Source organism: Narcine bancroftii, chromosome 1 (assembly GCF_036971445.1).
Source record: "Narcine bancroftii isolate sNarBan1 chromosome 1, sNarBan1.hap1, whole genome shotgun sequence".
NCBI classification, from domain to species: Eukaryota; Metazoa; Chordata; class Chondrichthyes; order Torpediniformes; family Narcinidae; genus Narcine; species Narcine bancroftii.
This window is the reverse complement of record NC_091469.1, coordinates 115,564,496-115,579,235: the sequence shown is the minus strand read 5'-3', so window position 1 is coordinate 115,579,235 and position 14,740 is coordinate 115,564,496. Positions and strand designations below refer to the sequence as shown.

The following is a 14,740-nucleotide window of genomic DNA, read 5'->3' as shown; positions in this document are numbered from 1 at the left end:
TGAAATAGAAATTAAAATATTATTCATAAAACTGACTATACATTAATCATATTGTCCAAAAGAGCAAAATACATCTACTCATGTATTTTCAGGAAGGATAATTGCTATTTTATACTATTTTGGGCTGATACAACTTCAAAGCCACAGTTATGTGGTTGCTTCTGACCTCTGAAATGGGTGATCAAACCATTTGAATTGTATAAAGTCACTGCAATGGTTCAAGTGAGAGGTCCATCAACCCATTCTCAGTGATAGCCAGGTCTGGGAAGTGAATACCAGTAGCCATGTCCATGGAAAATAAGATCACTCGATTAAAACTTTGTTGCCCTAATTTCAAACCCCTGGTTCTTTCAATATCTGAAAAGCTATTGAATTCTGTCTTGCTTGTATTGAGATTCCTGAGCTTTAAGTATTCCCATTAGATCCTACTGCCAAATGGTGTCAACTTTTTGTTTGTTCGGGAGTTGTGGAAAAACTTTTATTTTACTTAATTCTTCCACTTTTTGATGATAGAATCTTCATGGTTAAAATATAACATTGTGGAATCCTTTGAAACTGCATTTCACATGGAAAGGTGTACTCCATACTTCTTCCCCCTACCTCCACTCACCTAAAGAGTATTACCCCTGCTGCGGTGCAACTGATGTAGACCCTCTCTTAATTTTCCAAAATCAAGTGACTGCCACCACTTCAATTGACATCTGCCTCTTTACTGAATATGTTGATGGGATGGCACTTGCATAATTACTTGGGTAAATAATAATTTGTCCTTGATGATTGTCACATATTAATCCCTTGTTAAATCTGGATGGCGAATTGGGCGATGTGGGAGAAGTAGCAAATGAAGTTCCTAACAACTACCTGATGTGCATCTGTGAGCAAGCAGAGAGCAAAAAAGACTGCAAGAAGCAGGGAATTCAGATTGGATTTGTGGTAAGTATCCCTATACATTGAATATCTCCATAGATTAATTGGGACTGCATGGTTAACGTAGCGGTTAGTGCAATGCTATTATATTGCCGGGACTCTGGGTTTAATGGTTTCCTCCCACCCTTCAAAATGTATGAACAGTTGTAGGTTAATTCAGGGGTTTGGGTGGCACAGGCTTGTGGGCTGGAAGGGCTTGTTATGTCTAAAAATGTAATTGTTTCCAATTCATGCATGTCCTCCAGAAAAATGAAACATCAGTGTTGATTCATTAACCCTTAATTCATTTTTCTGTAAGTTTGTCTTGCAGTTACCAATTCTCATTATAAACATTAAACTTATTTTGGACTAACGTTGAGCTTTATTTCTAAAATTTTAAATCTCCTTGCAGAAGGAAAACATGGTATTTGTGGAGACAATATAAATCTATATTCAGTTGTGTGATGTCATTATTCAAATTCTGCCTTCCGGCTGCGTACACTGCTGCTGACCTCGTAGGTGTATCATGGAGATCCATCTGTGGTCTTTCTTCCTGTGGCAGTGTATTCAGTGTACTCGGTAAATTTAGTCATTTAGACCATTGTTTCTTTGTTACATTGTGCTACAACAGCTGTAGTTGTTCCCTGAACTAAGACTGGGTGGCATTTTTCTCCATAAAGTATTGTTACTGCTGAGAAGCCAAATGTCAAAATTCGCACCGGAACCTCTTTCCTACAATTTGGGCACATTTCCACCATTTTAGCAATGCAGGTGTAACTACATCTTTGCTAATCTCCTGAGAAAGATGAATTCTAACCTGACCTCATCATTTATGTATGGTGTTTTTAGTTGTGTGGCCACTAGATGGTAGCATAAGGCAACACCTTGTCCCTCTCTTGATAGCAGCGAAGCAAAAGGGTTAATTTCCCAGTTAATACTCAGATCCAGCGCTAACAGCGTTGGTGATAATACCAGCAATTTAATTGTTTTGTGTGTTAAACAATTCAGTTTTTTTTACATTATTACTAGTTAGGTCAGTCAGAATACACAGCTCTTGGAAATTATTGAAATTAAATGTACTGTTTGCACGTTTGGGAGGTTAAGCAAAAATGAGAGTATAAAAATGATTAAGTTCATAGTTTTAAAATTTCAGACACTTTTTTTGCCATTGAGATGTGAGATTATTTTGCTTTCTTGCAAACACATTCTCATTTTCCATGTTGAAGTTCAAAAGATTTGGCAGATGTCAGGAGTCAGATTTTCTTCTCTCACTCCTCCTTGGGCAGTTTCTCTGGGGCAGGGGGGGGGGGGGGCGGTTGAAAAGGATAATTTACTTACAGTAGAGTTCTGAGGTGACTAAAGCGTTATCTGCAGGATCCATGAACTCTGCCGCTGATGAGGTAGTTTGATTTTGAAAGGTCAAGTAGGAGCAGGGTTTGGACTATTGTTTACTTTTTCCTCTGTTGGCTTCTAGCCTTTGCAGGCTCCTCTTTCCAGATGCTGCTCTGACACTTTAAGGGATCTTTGGCCAGGGATGTCACATTTTATTCCAAGGAAGCTGAGAACAAAGCATCTCCTCTGTAGATTTTAAACTTTCTTAGTGTGGCGGTGCTTGATAGTAGAGTGCTCATTTCAGATGTCTGGTGTCAACACTGGACAATGAATGCTGTCCATTAGAGATGGTTCACCACTATTAGAGGCTCAGTGCTGGGGATGTTGGCCTGGGAGAGCATGGTGAGTTGCTGCGGATAAGGTGTAGACCTGCATTGCAGGCTCGATCCCGTATGCCACTAGAGATGAGGTGAAGACTTGTGTCGGAGGCTCAGTCCAATTGGTCACCATGTCAGGGTGGGAGTTCATGACAGTAGGTCTCCAAGGCAAAGAACTTTGGTCCTGTAAGCAACCAGGTTGAGGGTGAGAGTTTGCGTCAAAGGCTCGGTCCTATAGGTTTCAGGGTGAAGCTGGAGGCTTGGACCTGTAGACCGCCGGGGTCAATTTGGGAGATCATGAAGGAGGCAGAGTCTTGTCAATCGCTGGGGCTAAGGTGGAGACCCCCATCAGGAGTTCAGTCCTGTAGGCTGCTGGGGCCATGTTCACTTGATCCCAGCACCAGAGCCATGCTCTCCTCTCCTCCCCCTCCACCTTCGCAGGGACTGCTCCCTCCGCCACTTCCTTGTCCATTCCTCTCTCCACCAATTGCCTCCTTAGCACCTATCCCTGCGATCACAGGAGACTCTCCACCTGTGCTTACATGTCCTCCCTCACCACCATTCGGGGCCCCAAACAGTCCTTCTCAGTGAAACAACATTTCACTTGTGAATCTGCAGGGGTCATCTACTGCATCCGGTGCTTCTGTTATGGTCTCCTCTACATTGGAGATACTGGATGCAGACTGGGAGATTGCTTTGCACCTCAGCTCTCTCCACTGCAATAGTGTTGACCTCTCCCTCACCCTCTGCCCCCAACCCGCACATTCTTCCACATTTTTCGCCCTGTCTTTAACACAGACTTCAGTCTCTTTCTTACTCATAACTGTTGGTGATATATCTGTGCCTCCAATGGACGCTACGAGACCGGCTGAGTTTCTCCGACATTTCTGTGTTTTTTTCTACAATCACAGCATCTGCAGACTTTTGTGTTTGACCACATGCCAAATTTCTTCAGGCTTTTGTGGAAGTAGAGGCATTGGTGGGCTTTCTTGGCTATTTTATCAATGTGGGTGAATCAGGGAAGTCACTGAAGATGTTTACCCCTTGAAGGCATCTTCTACCTCCACTGCAGCAAATTGATGTGGACGAGGAGTGAGCTTTGCCTCTCTTCCAGTCGTCTCTAACGAATTCTTTGGTCTTCCTAATTTTGGGGAAGAGGTTGTTTTCCTGACACCAAGCTTCAAGTCCCTCTGTTTCTCTTCTGTTCTCCATTTTATCATTGTTAAAGGTCCTGCCTACGACGATGGTGTCGTGCAAATTTCTGGATGGAGTTGGAGTTTTGTTTGGCTGCGCAATTATGGGTGTACAGGTAGTATATAGAGGACTGAGTACAAAGCCTTGTGGTTACTAACAATTTGATGTCAAATTCATGATGAGAGTATTGGCACGATTGCTTTTACATGCATATGATATCTATTGATTGTTAAGTACAAGGGACAAAATCCAAATGCATATTAATATTAAAAAATCATTAATCTCTCGATTTTTGTCATTAGCATGACCAAAACAACATCTGGATAACTAATGGATTGATGGCTGACATAGATGAATGGCAAATGAAATGCATCAGACATTTGAGTAACTAACATCAATAATACTGTTAGCAATTTTTATCCATTAACATTTGTCCTTTAGACACTGAAAATCATCCCTGACATCTCTGCAATCTTATTTGAGCATTAGTTTTAGTTGGAGACTTTTTAAAAAAAAATGTATTTTTTAAATTTAGTGATAAATAAATTATTTAGCTTGGTAACAGGCCCTTCCAGCCCATAAGTATGTGTTGCCCAATTACACCCATGTGACCAATTAACCTACAGACCTCTTACCTCTTTGGAATGAGGGAGGAAATTGGAGAACCTGGAGGTAACCTATATGGACAAGGGGAGAATATACTATCTTCTTACAAATAGTGGTGGATTCAAATCCGTGTTGCTGCCTCGGTTATAGTGTTGCACTATCCGCTATGCTAACCATGTACTTATTTTTAGCGTCCATATATCCCTCAGGATGGCAGTTATTATTTTGCTCTGTGTGCAGTTTGACATCACTGGCCTCTCTCCATTCCTTAGTTCTACAGACAGGTTGATTAAGTGGGGATGCCTGCTACTTTTCCTGTTCATTTAAATACTAGTAGTTTGTTGTTCTGTACTGCTATGTTAACAGCTCTGCCATCACCTTGCCAAGCACTAATTGTAAATGTCTAAACATGTGTGAGCAGGTCTAACAAGTTGCAGGCATTGTTAATACAAAATCTAGACCTTCAATTGATTTCAAATGGCATTTGTAGTATTGAATTATATTGTACAACTGTGGTTACTAAATGCCATAGTGTATATTCAAATATGTTGCGGTACTCATCAAGTTTATAACCTATTAAAGTTGAGCTGAAAAAAAATAAAGAAGCAGCATTTGCATGTATTTGTTATAATGTGTCTTGTTCATCACCAATACAATTTTAATTCAGTTGTTTAGTAAATTCTGATTGTCTCCCATAAGAAAATGGAGGGTTATAAAATTGACACCTGGTGCCACAGAGGGATCAGGCATATTGAAGATTGATCCAAAAGGGGGAAGCTTATGTCATTTGAGCAGTCGAGAAACAAATATGATTTCTCCAACATAACATTCTTCTGCTATCTGCAAATAAGATCTTTCTTAAGAGAAAAATTGGGCCCATCTATGACCCTACCTAAATGTAACGATATGGAAAGGGAATGTGTGTAAATTTATTTCTAAGATGTATTACGTTATTCCAAAGTGAGGGCCCGAAGATGGGGCTTACACAGGTCGAGGGAGAGATGGGAGTCGGACTTGAGCACAACAATCAATGAAGAGCGGTGGCAGGACCTGTGTCTGGACAGTGTGATGGGGTTGTCAATGCCAGATACAGGTTGGTGCGGTACAATGTTTTTGCACCGTTCTACCTCCCGTCACAAAAATTACACAAATCAAAGCCTGAAATTTCAGAAATGTGCTTTAGGTGTGGTGTGGTGGTTGAAACTTTTGTCCACTCCACCTGGCTATGCACAAACATGAGACCCTTTTGGGAGGACCTGGGGGACATGCTGGAATACAAAAGTGGATTTTCCGCAGGATCCGGAGTTGTACCTTCTGGGAGATATTGGGGACGTGAGTGAGTTTTAGATTGATCAAAGATCAAATTCTGTTTGTAAAGGTCACCTTGGTGGTAGCCAGGAAGGCTATAACAGTTTCTTGGAAGTCTGACAGCCAACTAAATACCACATGATGGAATATGAAAATGCAGAGTTGCTTTCCCCTGGAGAAAATCACATACAATCTGAGGAAGAAACACAACATATTTGTTAGGGTGTGGCAACTTGCATGAAAAATATTGGCACACAAATTGATTAGCCCCCCCCCCAACCCTTTGAAACAGGGGTACTGTAGCAATCCGTCCCAGCAGGGAAAGTGACCAAGAAAGTGGGACATGGTGCAGGCGACGTGTGTTTTTTTTTAAAGTTTTAAGTTTTTTTTCTTTTTAATTTTTTTTCTTTAGCCTTTGTTATTTAACCATCCTGGTTGATTTTTTTTTTCTCTAGGTTTTTTTTCCTAGATTCTGTTGGGGTCTATGACCCCCACTGGAATTTGTATCTGTATCTTTTAATTGACATTTTTTTCCAGTAGGGTAAGGGTTAGGGGGGTGGGAGGAATAATCACAGACTCTGCATTGTTGAAAGATTATACTGTTTGTTTTAATTTTGTGAGTCCATGAAAATCAGAATAAAATATTAAAAAAAAGAAAATGGAGGATTTTGGAGGGAGAAACAGTCAAATGAGCATTTGTCCTTTATGGTCCAGGAATGCAAGACAACAGAGGATAGTCTAAGCAGTGTTGCCAATATTAAAAATAAATCCTAAAGTTTCTCTGAATATCTAAAGCAAATGATTTATGCTTAAAAAAATAAAATGGATGCAGGAAATCAATTTTGACCATCAAGGGAAGGCCAGAGGAAGCTAGTTAGATGCTAAAAATCTATGTAAAGTCAAACCTCTGAACATGCACCTATCAGTACACTGATAACAGGAGATGGGGTACCTTGTAATATTTTAATTGGACTTCATTAAGTGGTGGGAAGGTTGAATTTAAAATCTAATAAAACAGCGAGTAAGCTTTTCTAAGGCCCAAGAAATTCAAAAGTTAAACTGAGATGGAAGCAAGTACATGTTTTAGTCAGGCTGTTGTGAGTCAGGGGAGCACCCCATTCCTCACTAATAGCTTCCACAGACCATCTTGGTGAACCTTCTTCAAACTTGCCATTTCTGCTACCTCATTCCTCAAAAAAGCTTGGATAAATTCTCGCAGTTGGAATAGATTTTTGGAAGATTTATTTGGCTTACTGCTGCTCAGATTCAAACCTCCAGATTCTAATGCAATTGCAATGAGGGAAGCTCGAGGAAGGAGAGTTCATTGTACGAATAATCTTGAGGATGGACCGTATGCATTAGGGCCACTTCCAGGGCTTTATAATTGTGTACTCCTTGGGACCCATCAACAGTCGGTTTTGAGGCATTTGTGCATCACGGGCTGTCAGTTTTCCTCGAATTGTAAGCCACTATTTAAAGCATGCCTCTAATAGGAGGTATTGATTGATTTTGGATTTAATTTGGTGTTTTCTTAATGGTGCTGTTTTGACAGTGGAAAGATTGTTGATCAGATGTAAACCTCCCAATTCATTTCCTTGACTGAATTTAAAATCAGGTTGAGAGTCTTCTTGTTCCAGTATCTTGGTGATTGAACCACTTCTTGTTACCTGCTTTCAATAATGTTTATTATAAATCACAAGGGTATCTGCACTGTTCTGGTAATGTATATTTTCACAAAAAAGACATTAACAATTTTAAAACTAAGCCCATCTGGTTTCATGGAATCTTGACACTTTAAAATTAGATGTAGGGTCTTTTTAATTTTGAGGTTTTGAACATTGTTTTTGACAGGCAGTTCAGCCCAATACTGGCGACGTGGTTTATGATTGTTTCCATGATTGTAAATCGCGGTCAGAGCTGGAAAGTCGGATCCTGTGTCTGCAGCCCGTTGAAATTCTGCTCCCACCGGAGTTGTCCCAGAACACGGAGAAGCTTCTGGCAAGTATCTCAGCTTCCAGGTGCGTGAGCACGTTTACTTGAAAGGTCGAGGGGCACGCTAGTGAATCCGTTTTGTGTAGATGACGTATGATCATTGCAAACCTTAATTTGTCTTGTCCTGCACCAGTGAGTGATTGTGCAGCGGATACTGAGATAACATTGGGATATGGTTGTTTACCTTTGTTAGGAGTGAGGTACACATCCAGTGTGCATGGTTGGTTTGGTCTTGGGTACAAGAGTCCTCACTGCTTTAATCTTCCTAAACAATTGCAGGGAGTTGCTTAAGAAGCCTGAAATTGTGAGACCCTAATGACACACCAAATCAGCCATGCAATTACCTGCTTTTGTGTTCTTGTCTTTTTTTTCCCAAGAGATGAGATGGAACTTCAGTTAAGCAAGGTCTGTCAAATGTTTTTGGTTCTACTGCAGCTCTTAGAGAGATCCTAAGTGGCTGAAGGGGGTGATCACGTGATGGAGTAGGGACTGGTCCAGTTAAACCAGCCCTCTCCAGAGAAAGTGGGAAAAATAGTGATAGAAAAACAAAGTTTTGATTCACAAAATAAAAAAATTGTTAAATAAACAGTGGAGGAAAAGCCTGAGGATGGTACTGAAGAAGGAAAGACTTTCAGCGACAAGAAAAGAAGAAGCAAAGAAATCATCAGAAAAAAAGAGGAAGGCCTTACCGGATTTCGGGATCTGGGAGCTCTCCTGAAGAAGGCGGCCCGAGCTGTGAGGGCCCATAGGCGAAACAACTCCGGGCGACGACATGCAGGGTGGACTCCAGCAGTGGCTGGGGGAGCCAGGGAGAGAAGTACCAACACGCATTTGCGAAACGCATTTCAGACAAGGCACCAGTGAGTGCGGATGTTGGCAGCAGACTGCTGCAAACGCAATGGAAATAAATACAGAAGAAACAACAGAGGAAACGGGCTCATCAGTGAGTGAAGATATGGATCAAGAGAAAAAAGCTGTGGAAAAAACAAAAAGTAAAAGCCAAACTCAAATGGTAGATAAGAAGTATTTTGATGATCAGATAAGAACATTGATGTCAACATTGATGTCAGAGATTAAAACTATTAAAAACTGTGTACAGGAAACGGATGTAAAAATTCAACGAATGCAAAATATAATGATAGAAATGAAAAAAAAATATGAAAAAATGGAAGAAAGAGTGACAGGGTGGAAATGGACGTGACTGGTTTAAAAGAAAAAATGGAAGCTATAGGTAAAGATATTATGAAGTCCCAGGAATTATTGGCCCAGAAAATTGACATTCTAGAGAATTTTAGCAGATGTAATAATATAAAAATAGTGGGCCTGAAAGGTGAGGAAGGTACAGACATAAAATAATTTTTAAAACAATAGATCCCGTAAATTTTAAGAACAGAAGAATTTCAAGAAGAAATTTAAAGAGCCCACAGGGCTTTGGCACAACAATTACAGTAAAAACTGCGCTCCATATTGGTAAATTACTATGATATCCAACAAAGGAAAAAAATATTGGAGTTGGCTGTTAGAAGTCAAGGGACCATTGGAATACTAGGAGAATAAAATATTTTTTCTATCCAGACATAAGCTTCAAACTTTTAAAGGAGCGCAAGGAGTTTAATTAATCAAAAGCTCTATTATGGAGAAAAGGCTACAACTTTATCTTGCGTCATCCAGCAGTTTTGAAGATATTTATCCCTGGCGGACAAAATAGAATGTTTTCTGACCCAGGAAAAGCTTGTTACTTTTTCAAACAACTGCCCAATAACCAGACAAAGAAGAGTAAGAGATATAACAAAATAACTGTTAAAGATAACATATATAAATACATTGGGAAGTTAATAACTTGATTATATGAAAGCTTTGTTTAATTGTGTAGAAAAATATATTGTAAATTCTCTGGGGGAGGGCTGGGGATGGGGAGAGACCGTCTGCTGCAAAATCAGTGGACCATTGTGGTATATACTGCAACGCATGAAGTTAAGGGTCTTGTGGTTGTCTTGCAGGTTGGCAAAGACAACTCATTAAGTGGGGGGGGGTTTCTTCTTGTTCTTTACAACTCTTAGCTCCTATTTTTTCTGTTGTTCGTGTCAGTGTGTATAGTGAGGAATAATAACTTTCAAAGCTGTAGCTTTAGAGGAAGAGAGTTGGAGGGTTTGAGGGTGTGGCAACCAGGGAAAAATGTGTTAACGAAATGAATATATTGAAATTTATGACTTTCATTATTAATGGAATACACAACCAAATTAAAAGGAAAAAAATAATCGATCTTACTAAAAAAGGAAAAAATAGATATAGCATTTGTACAGAAAACACACTTAACAGAGGCAGAATATCGTAAATTGAAGAGAGACTGGGTATGACATGTAGTAGCATCATCTTATAATTCAAATGCTAGGTGTGTAGCTATCTTAATTATTAAAAAATTGCCTATTAAAATAGAAAAAGTAATCACAGACTTGGCTGGTAGATACGCTATGATAGTATGCCAGATATACTCAGAATCTTGGAACATGTTAAATGTTTATGCACCTAACAAAGATGACCAGAAATTTATGCAAGACATTTTTTTTAAGTTATCAAACCACAAGGACATATTCTACTAGGGTGAAGACTGATTCCCCATGGAGTTTTACAAGGTCTTCAATAGTTTACTAATTCCACCTTTTTTAGAGGTAATAAAACAAGTAGAAGAAACTCAAAATCTGCCTGATTCTTGTAAAATGGCAATAATCTCAATAATACCAAAAACAGGAAAAGACCCTCTGTTACCAGCTTCATATAGACCAATATCCTTATTAAATACTGACAACAAGATAATTGCAAAATTATTAGCAAATAGATTAACGGATTTTTTTACCGCAGTTGGTGAAGCTAGACCAGGCGGGATTTGTTTAAAAATAGAAGAACAGCAGGTAATGTCTGTAAATTTATTTATTTGATTCACACGGCACAAGCAAGCAAAGATCCAACAGTGGCAATAGCCCTTGATGCAGAGAAGGAATTTTTTTCAAAATTGAATAAATAGTAAGAAAATTCATATGGAAAGGTAAGAAGCCAAGAATAACTTTGGATAAGCTAACATGGACATATAAACAAGGGTTACCAAATTTTAAAAACTACTATAGGGCAGCCCAATTAAAATTTTTGTCAAACTTCTATCAGGTAGGAAAAAAACTGGCTCTCCATGCAGCGAAAGCCCTGAACCTCAGCAAGTGTGTGTTCAGGACTAAACAACTGGCTATGTGGTGGAGCTGTTATTATTAGCCCCAACCCTGATAGGATGTTCCCCCTGTTCCAAGAACCATGAAAACTTTGAGGAGATGCCTGGGGTTTTTCCTCATATTACACCCAGTGGGTCTCTCATTATGCCAATAAAGTTCGCCCCCTTTTAAAATCCACTACTTTTTCCTCTCTTGGCTGAAGCCCAAATGGCTTTTACCTATGTCTGAAGCCACATTGCGAAAGCTACCATGCACGTGGTGGTCGAGAATGTACCTTTCCAAGTGGAAAGTGATGCTTTGGATGTGGCTCTGGCTGCTACCCTTAACCAGGTGGGCAGGCCGGTGGCATTTTTCTCCCGTACCCTGAAAGGCCACTAGCTCCGGAATCCCTCTGTGGAGAAAGAGGCTCAGGCCATTGTAGAGGCCATCAGGCTCTGGAGACACTATCTGGCTGGTAGGAAATTTACGCTCCTCACTGACCAGTGCTCTGTCGCATTTACGTTTAATAATGTCAAGAGGGGAAAAATTAAAAATGACAAAATTGTTAGATGGAGGATCGATCTCTCCATCTACAATTATGACATCACCTATTGGCCAGGTGCCCTTAATGACCCTTCAGTTGCCTTATCCAGAGGAAGCTGTGCCACAGCCCACACCGGCCAACTGCATCAGTAATTAAGTTCCTAGATTCTATTTTCACCCTATTTGTGTATCCGGCTATATCCATAGTGACCGGGGCTCATCATTTATGAGCGAGGAACTACATCAGTACCTGCTGGCAAGGGGCATCGCATCCAGAAAGACTACTAGCTACAACCCCTAGGGGAATGGGCAGGTTGAAAAAGAAAATGCCATGGTCTAACTCTCAACCTGATTTTAAATTCAGTCTAGGTAATGAATTGGGAGGTTTACATCTAATCTGTCAAATTGGCCCTCAAGTCAAGAGCCTCCCAGACTCACGCTGGTAGGATGTCCTACCCATGACACTCCATTCCATCCGGTTGCTACTCTGTACAGCGACCAAAGCGACTACTCAAGCTTTTATTCAATTTTGAAAGAAGGTCGAACTCGGGAACTAGACTCCCAACCTGCCTCACCACACCAGGTCTGGTCCTTCTAAGAAAGCATATGAGCAGTAGCAAGACCAATGCCCTGGTGGAGAGGATGAGACTACTCCATGCTAACCCCATGTACACTAACATGGAGTAGCCGGATGGCAGGGAAGACACCGTCTCTATCAGAGACATGGCATCTGCCGGAACAGAGATTCCCTTGCCTCAGGTGACCCACGAGTTCCAGAACTCTTTTTCAACACCTCCAATCAGGGCTTTAGGATATTCAGTTCAGGAGGAAGAGTCATTCCCGTCTGTCATAGAACTGGAGATCCTACCACCCCTCCCCTATGAGGGGATCAGGAGACCCAAGGCCCACTGGTGCTGAATCGAGGATTTCCAGACCCCCGGATTGTTTAAATCTGTAAATAATTGTATATATTTTGATTTTTTTTTTGCTGAATCTGTATTCTCTGCTTTCACCCACAAACCCTAATTCTGCAGGAAGGGGTGAATGCAATGAACTGAGATTCATTGGTGATGGGTAGTGCTGATGGCTGACTCCTCCCCCAGGCTCCAACCCATCTACCCATATATAGCCCAGGTTTCCCACCTCAGCCCTGAGCCCTACTGAAGACCCATGTAATAAGTTATATTAAATGTTTGGCCTGGAAATCAGCCTGAAGAAAACTGAGGTCCTCCATCAGCCAGCTCCCCACCATGACTACCAGCCCCCCCACATCTCCATCGGGCACCAGTTTACCTATCTCGGCTGCACCATTTCATCAGATGCAAGGATCGACAATGAGATAGACAACAGACTCGCCAAGGCAAATAGCGCCTTTGGAAGACTACACAAAAGAGTCTGGAAAAACAACCAACTGAAAAACCTCACAAAGATAAGCGTATACAGAGCCGTTGTCATACCCACACTCCTGTTCGGCTCCGAATCATGGGTCCTCTACCGGCATCACCTACGGCTCCTAGAACTCTTCCACCAGCGTTGTCTCCGCTCCATCCTCAACATCCATTGGAGTGCTTTCATCCCTAACGTCGAAGTACTCGAGATGGCAGAGGTCGACAGCATCGAGTCCACGCTGCTGAAGATCCAGCTGCGCTGGATGGGTCACGTCTCCAGAATGGAGGACCATCGCCTTCCCAAGATTGTGTTATATGGCGAGCTCTCCACTGGCCACCGTGACAGAGGTGCACCAAAGAAAAGGTACAAGGACTGCCTAAAGAAATCTCTTGGTGCCTGCCACATTGACCACCGCCAGTGGGCTGATATCGCCTCAAACCGTGCATCTTGGCACCTCACAGTTTGGCGGGCAGCAACCTCCTTTGAAGAAGACTGCAGAGCCCACCTCACTGACAAAAGGCAAAGGAGGAAAAACCCAACACCCAACCCCAACCAACCAATTTTCCCCTGCAGCCGCTGCAACCGTGTCTGCCTGTCCCGCATCGGATTTGTCAGCCACAAACAAGCCTGCAGCTGACGTGGACTTTTACCCCCTCCATAAATCTTCGTCCGCGAAGCCAAGCCAAAGAATAAAAGCGTGCGTTCTCCCTCCAGTTGTGAGAGCTTTTATTTGCCTCAAACCCGCTGAGTTCTTTCATTGAGTTTTTGTTCCAATCAAAGAGAACCTGATATCAGGATTGAAATAGTGTTCTTGCTGCCATGAGGCAGCTCTCACTGCTGCACTCCCACACTGCCCAATGTTAAAGTTATTCTTTCTCCATAGCAACATGTTTCTTGCTTCTCTAGCTTCTTAGACTTTTTTGTTCACATCTACAAATTTATAATTTGTGATTTTTTTTGTGCTCTGTGTTAACTGAATATTCGTGATCTTATCTTTGTGTTTGTTATCTCTTTTGAATTTAATGTGTTCTTTTTTTCCAAGTAAACTTTGTTGGTTGCAGCAAGTAAGACTTTCAGTGCATCTGTTCACTTGACAACATGTGTGTCAATAAGCTCATTACACATTTTCTGGTAATTTAATAAAATAATGTTGGATTAAACACTACTTGGTTTAATGGAGAAAGAACAGAGATGCTTCAAAGGCTATGGTCAGTGTAAAAGAATTATGTTGCTATTGAAAATTTATTTTTAGTGATATACTTGCTCACTGGCATATTGGTTTTTCAGGAGTGGTTGAGGCATACTGTCGCAATATAACATCTTTTCAACATATTCCTTTATCTTTGCAAAATCTTCTTTCTTTGGCTTGGCTTCGCGGACGAAGATTTATGGAGGGGGTAAAAAGTCCACGTCAGCTGCAGGCTCGTTTGTGGCTGACCAGTCCGATGCGGGACAGGCAGACACGATTGCAGCGGTTGCAAGGGAAAATTGGTTGGTTGGGGTTGGGTGTTGGGTTTTTCCTCCTTTGCCTTTTGTCAGTGAGGTGGGCTCTGCGGTCCTCTTCAAAGGAGGCTGCTGCCCGCCAAACTGTGAGGCGCCAAGATGCACGGTTTGAGGCGTTATCAGCCCACTGGCGGTGGTCAATGTGGCAGGCACCAAGAGATTTCTTTAGGCAGTCCTTGTACCTTTTCTTTGGTGCACCTCTGTCACGGTGGCCAGTGGAGAGCTCGCCATATAATACGATCTTGGGAAGGCGATGGTCCTCCATTCTGGAGACGTGACCCATCCAGCGCAGCTGGATCTTCAGCAGCGTGGACTCGATGCTGTCGACCTCTGCCATCTCGAGTACCTCGACGTTAGGGGTGTGAGCGCTCCAATGGATGTTGAGGATGGAGC

At 41.6% G+C, this 14,740-nt stretch overlaps 1 protein-coding gene across 1 annotated transcript in view; it reads left to right on the top strand.

Moving 5' to 3' along the window:
* The window catches only part of msh3 (mutS homolog 3 (E. coli)), a 340,568-nt gene that overhangs the window by 52,167 nt on the left and 273,661 nt on the right, over window positions 1–14,740 (top strand). The window contains exons 7-8 of the mRNA XM_069936474.1: window positions 785–933; window positions 7,575–7,741. Of these exons, the coding sequence (XP_069792575.1) occupies window positions 785–933; window positions 7,575–7,741 (316 nt within the window). The remainder of the gene's footprint in view (window positions 1–784; window positions 934–7,574; window positions 7,742–14,740) is intronic.